Below are 6,461 nucleotides of genomic sequence, written 5' to 3' on the forward strand. Positions count from 1 at the left end.
TATGTACATGTCTTTATCTAGACCTCTATAAATACCCTTTGCCTCCCAGCTCTTTCCTCTATTTCCTTTGACTTTCCTCTTGTCCCACTATCATGCTCAGTCCCCACCAGGGTTGATTCGTATAGCTCTGATGTTTACATTTAAGTCTCTAATCAATCTTTTTTTAAAAATTCTATTATTTTTAAAAATATTTTTGAAAAATAGTTATTTTTACAATATTTTCAACTTAAACACTATTCATACTGAACATGTATGGCAGCTTAACCTACCTAAAAATGAAGTTTAAATAGCCCAAACTGTTCTAGCTTTGTTAAAAGAAAAAGTTGTAGACTATTGTGATGATTAACAAAGCAAGGAAAAGCACCACTCAAATCATAATGTTAGTTTCTTTGTTCAGTTGGATTATGGATTGGTCAAATGTTTAGACTTCCTACAGGCATAACTAAGATGCAGTATACTCCTTATAATATGCAATTCTTAAGTCACATATCTCTGCAAATGTGCTAGGAGAATTCAGCATTTCTGACACAATAAGTCAGCATTAATTTTTTTGCATTTTTAATTTACTATGTATAATAAAGTACATCTGTGTTAATTTGTGTTTCTTATTATTTCTTTTCTTCATTTACTTTTTTTTAATTATGAGTTAGGCATTAATACATATATTGTATCATTCCATAGTTCAATCATGTCAAGCAGAATTATACAATCAGTTTGCACGCATTCTTTTTCTTCCCTCGACTCCTTGACATCGTCTCCTTTTTACTCCCCACCACCACTGTGAAGCCCCCTGCCCCCCTCCCGAAACCCTTATTCTACTTGCTGTCCCTGTAGGGTCATCAAGCCTGAATTTCACATACAGAAAAACATAAAACACAGCTTGAAGAGGCTGACCTCCAATGACAAGAACACCTGTGAGATACACCTGAATATGAACAAGCCAAAACAAAACAAATACACAGAAAATGTTGAAAACCGGATCAGGTCCAGCATGCATCAGAGGGAGCTCAACTGACAAAGTTTTATCTGGTCAAGTCAGATTTATGCCTTTGATCTTCTATGTTCCCTTCTCCAATGCCCTCTGTTTAGTAACCTCTCTCTGCCCCTTCCTCAATTGTGGATAAGAGGGAGTTCACCGGAGGCTTGTTTCCTATGTAGTTCCCACAAATGGGCTCTCACTGTCATCCATAGCCTTCTGCAAATCAGATTCTCACTATTTCGGCTCTGATACTAATCCCTCCTTTGATTTCAGATTATATGATTTACAGTTCTTGGGAGTCACCCAATGATGGTGTGCTTCTTCCATGTGGACTTAAGTAACATCTGTTTTTGCCAGGGATGGTTCTGCCCCACTGTGTCTGTGTTTTCAAGCTAAAATCCAGAAGGAGGAGGGAAAAATAGACACAAGAAGCAGGAAGGAGGTCAGGGTCAGGGAGCCCCTCTGGCTGTGAAGCCGCTGTAGTCTTAGGCGCTACTGATCTTCAGACCGTTCCCTGGAGCTGCGTGGAGGAGAGCCTGAATGAGAGATGGCAACCTCTACCTCATGCATTGGAGCTTGAACCTATGGCCCTTTGTTCTCTCCATGAGTGACTCAGTGTGATCCCACCTCACTTGGATTTGCCTCCTGTATTGTGTGTCGGTTAGATCAAGTCTGTTCTTCTTCAGAGCGCACACACTCCCCGATGTGTATGGGAGAAGGGGTGAAATCACCCTCTCGGACTTGATTAAATCTTGGGTATTCCTCCATTCACTTAGCAGGAATGGAGAGCAGGAACTTATTGCTGTGGGAGGGGCTTCTGGGCTCCTGGTTGGCCCCCCAAGTTCGCTGTTCCTCTTAATGTCATTGTTTGGGTTCCCCAAACTTTCTCTGTCATTTTTCAGTTCACTTAATGTTCATTTCTCAGAGATTCAACTCTTTACATTTCTTTCTCCATATCTCTTCTCCACATCTTGATTAAAGAGAGGTCATTCTGTGCATGTCTGTGGTGCTTTCTTTATCAGAATCTCTACCCTTGCTACCCTTACAGCTTATGCCAACTTGGTATCATGTAAAAAAATAATTTAAAAACTCAAAACTTTGTTATCCAATTTATTACAAGAATCTTTGGGAAGATGTGAAAGTCTGAAAAGTGTCAGTCAACATAATAGAGAGAAGGTGGTGAAGAAAACATCACTCTCAATGGAGCGTGAACCAAAGCAGATGGGTGAGCCCTTTAGCACTGTCCTGTGCAGTAGCTGTTCATAATCACCCTCTGGCCTCAGACACAGTTAAGGTGTGTCTTCTGGACCATTGAAGAACCCTCAGCCTTCACAAGGAACATGAGGCATTGCACAAATAATGGATATTAAAGATATACACTTAAATTGCCTGAGGCATCTGCTCAGTGTTTTTAATCCAGTTTGAGAAAAAAAGAGAAAGGTTTTATTGCTTTAAAAATATTTGCTATCTACTGAGCTAGATTATTGGACAAGTTCACTTTTGTGCAGTTACGATAAAATGCTATATAAATGATATATTACTCTAAAGTACCTTATCTCTTCATTGTAATATATGCATTAGAATACTCAAACTATATCTTTCATCTGCTCTATACCAATATTCTAATTGCTATTGAGTTCAACCTATTTATTCAGCTGCATTTTATAATGCCTATTTTATTTCAGGAGTCCTGGCGGTATAGTGGGTTAAGCCTTTGGCTGCTAACTGTAAAGTCAGCAATGCAAATGCTCCATGGGGCAAAAAGTGAGCTGTCTGCTCCCATAGAAGTACAGCCTCAGAATCCCAAAGAGGCAGTTTTGCTTCATAGATTTCTATGAGTCAGAATTGACTCAATGGAGTTTATTTGTTTATTATATTCCAGGCCTTTCCAGTTAGTTACTGAAGATATAGTGCAAGACATGGCATTGTTGAGTAAGCATTGGCCTGCTAACCATGAGGCTGGTGGTTCAAACCCATCAGCTACTCCTTTAGAGAAATATAAGACTGCTTCCATAAAGATTTATAAAGCCGTGGAAGCACTATATAGGGTTGCTATGAGAAGAAAGCACATAGTTCATAAACATCAATAGGGAAAATGCATTCTGTCTTTGTCGCATTTACTATGAGAATGAAGCCCATTCTCCGCAACCAAATCATCAACATTCCATAAAATGTCAACATCTCCTTAAAGGGATGTACAGTTAATTGTGAAGGGCCCACAGGAACCCTGCAGAGGGACTTCATGTCACTGTAGAACTGGACTGATTTCTTGGAAGAAGATACTTCACATTGACAAATGGTGGGGAAGTAGGAACTGGCTACATCCACACTATCTGTAGTCATGAGCAGAACACAATCCAGGGTGGTACATACACTGGGCTTCCAATACAAGACGAAGTCTGTTTATGCTCACTTCCCCATCAACGTGGTTATTCAGGAGAATGGGCCTCTTGTTGAAATCCGTAACTTCTTGGGTGAAAAATACATCCAGAGAGTTCGGATGAGGACAGGTAGTGCTGGTTTTATTTTTCAAGCCTAGTAAGATGAGTTAATTCTTGAAGGACATGACATTGAACTTGTAACCAATGTAACTGCTTTAATTCAGCAAGCTGCAATGGTTAAACAAAAGGTTATATGAAAGTTTTTGGAGGTTATAAGAGTTACAGCTCTTGTCACAATCCATGCATCAGTTGTTTCAAGCATGTCTATATTTCAGAAAAAGGAACAGCTCAACAGGATGATGAGTAAGATCTAAGAGGTGGCCAGCTATTAGATGATTCTTTTAGACCTGTCAGTGATACTTTGATACAATAAAATCTATCTAATGGTGAAAAAAAATTCACTAGGAACCAAGGAAACATTTAAATGAGGAACACTACCTGTATGGCTTATGTGTGTGTGTATCTGTACAAGATATTCAGGGTAGGCAACTTTACGGAGACAGTGACTGGACCAGTGGTTCCTGGGGGGTCATGGGAGGGGAGGAGGTTGGAAGAGGGGAGTGAGGAGTCAGTACTGACGGGTACAAGAGAATAGTAAGTGTTCTAAAGTTGACAGCAAGGAGTGTATGGCTTTCCCTACTGTGTTTGAACAATTGAATTGTACCTGAGAGGAATTACCGAAAGGTGAATGATGGGTAAACATAACAGTGGGGAAGGAGGGGGGGAATCGTGTGTGTATATATATACATGGGTAACAAGGAAGCAGATGGACTTTGGGCCTCTGTTTAAATCTTGCTTCAGTACAAGAACACTGTGTTCTAATAATGCAAAATTGTATGAAACTCACTGCCCTGACATGATCACTGAAGACAAAATGGGTGCATAAGCAAATGTGCTGAAGAAAGCTGATTGTGCCTGGCTATCAAAAGATCTAGTGTCTGGGGTCTTCAACACTTGTGATTAAACAAGCAGCCATCTAGCAGGGAAGCAACAAAGCCCACATGGAAGGAAGAAGTACACCAGCCTGTGTGATCATGAGGTGTCGATGGGAAGAAGTATCAAAAGCCCAAATACACGCAACCAACTGAATGTGAAGGGGCATGGATGCAATGGAGACCCAAAACCCACCTGCAAGATTGGTCAGTCCCTCTCAGAAGGGCCACATGGAATGGATGATAGAGCAGCGTGCGCTATGGCACCTGGGAACCATACAACGATCCTCTAGTTAACATTCCTTCCCCTTACTAGTAAGGCTTTTATGTGTTTTACCTTTTTGATTGCCTTAGTACTTGAAGGTCAAGATGGATGACCACTCAGAGACAGTGACAGGAGTTGTGGTTCCTAAGGGTACACGAGGAGGGAGGGGAGGGGCAAGGGGGAAAAAGGGGAGTGGATCACTTCAATGATTGAATAGCCCCACCCAATGGCATTGAACAACAGAACTGTATGTGAATGGATATATTGGAATGTGTAAGATAGGTCAATAAAACTATTATAAACCATAAATAAATGAACATTTTTTTAAATGTACAGGTAGTTTCCAGGTTACAAATGAAATCCATTTCCAAGTGTGTGTTTATGTGGAATTTGTAGGTAACGAAGAGTTCATCAGTAAGCCAGGTGTTTGTAACCCAGGAACTTACTGTACTAACTTAGCTTAAATTTCTCTTTTTTTTAATCTTTTAATTTCATTTTTAGATCATTTTATTGGGGCTCTTACAGCTCTTATAACAATCCATACATCAATTGTATCAAGCATATTTGTACATATGCTGCCGGCATTATTTTCCAAGCATTTACTTTGTCTATCATTGCTGTCATTCCCCATTCCTCCCCTCCTCTCTCCACTTACCCTCCTGGTATTGCTACTCGCATTTCTATTCCTGAGGGGTTAAATTGCTCTTCTTTTACTGATATACCATACTAAGTAGAGAGAAATTAAATTAGAATTCTCAAATTTCTTGTGCCCTTTAATATAAATTGCTTTGAGAAATAGTTTGGCAATGTCTATCAAAATTCACACCAAAAATGCCTATTTCTTGTGCCAGTAACTTCACTTCTAGGAGTTTATTTCACATAAAAAATAAAGTGTTGGGGGAAATATACATTTAACCCTAAACATGCTTCACATTATTTTAATAAATATTGGTAGCAACCAAATGTCTTCCAGTAGGGAAATGTTTGAGTAAATCAGGATACAGACAGACACTCAATCGGACATCATATATATGACAGGGGAAAGAGCGGCTCCAACAGCTACAGCCAGAAGAAACGCTTTTGCTACAGTGAGGAAAGACCCACAGTGGGATGTGTATGTGTGCTCTTTGTAATCACTTTCATTTTGTTTTAATGACTCAAAGAGGTCCACTAAAATGTGAATAATGGTATGTTAGAGTTGTCAGATGAAAATTTTCAGTTACGGATAAGAAGAAAAAAGTCTCCCTAAAATTTAATTTGAATGACAATAAAGAAATCAACTCGCTGTTTATCTTTTCACAAGAGTTTTGAAGGCACCATTGTTTGGGAGAGTCAAGACCTGCAAGGCCTTGTGTCAAGAAACCTTCACAACGTGACTGTCAACGATGGAGGGGGCGTTCTCAGAGTCCTTGCTGTAAGTGACCTTTTTAAAAAATCATTGGAAGATGCTGTTTTTATTTAGTTCTTTATGTATCTTTAATACATTAGGAATGCATTAAATTTGCTTTTACACCCATATAGGCAATAGAACAATGAATTTTCTGTGTTTTAACAGAAATAATAGAAAGAAATAGTAAAGACTAATTCAATGCCATCGAGTCAATGCTGACTCATAGCGTCCCCTGTGGGTTTCTGAGACTGTAACTGTTTATGGTAGAAGAAAACAGTCTTTCTCCCAGTAAAGACTGAAGAAAACTCAAATGTTAACATGGTTTTGTAACTTCAACGTTAGTGATTTTAAGATCAAATACAGTTAGAAAGTTTGATCATTTTATTCTTGAATAATTTTTATTACCACTTAAAAAAATCATTTTATTGGGGGCTTGTACAACTCTTATCACAAT

At 39.1% G+C, this 6,461-nt stretch overlaps 1 protein-coding gene across 3 annotated transcripts in view; it reads left to right on the plus strand.

Annotated features, from left to right (window-relative positions):
• The window catches only part of B3GALNT2 (beta-1,3-N-acetylgalactosaminyltransferase 2), an 85,748-nt gene that overhangs the window by 60,223 nt on the left and 19,064 nt on the right, over positions 1–6,461 (plus strand). For all 3 annotated transcript variants that reach the window (XM_004712179.2, XM_045297908.1, XM_045297909.1), the window contains one exon: positions 5,921–6,031. In XM_004712179.2, coding sequence (XP_004712236.1) covers positions 5,921–6,031 — 111 coding nt within the window. The remainder of the gene's footprint in view (positions 1–5,920; positions 6,032–6,461) is intronic.

The sequence above is a fragment of the Echinops telfairi genome, unplaced genomic scaffold (assembly GCF_000313985.2).
Source record: "Echinops telfairi isolate 266 unplaced genomic scaffold, ASM31398v2 ScPeMD7_7424;HRSCAF=8462, whole genome shotgun sequence".
Taxonomy (NCBI): Eukaryota; Metazoa; Chordata; class Mammalia; order Afrosoricida; family Tenrecidae; genus Echinops; species Echinops telfairi.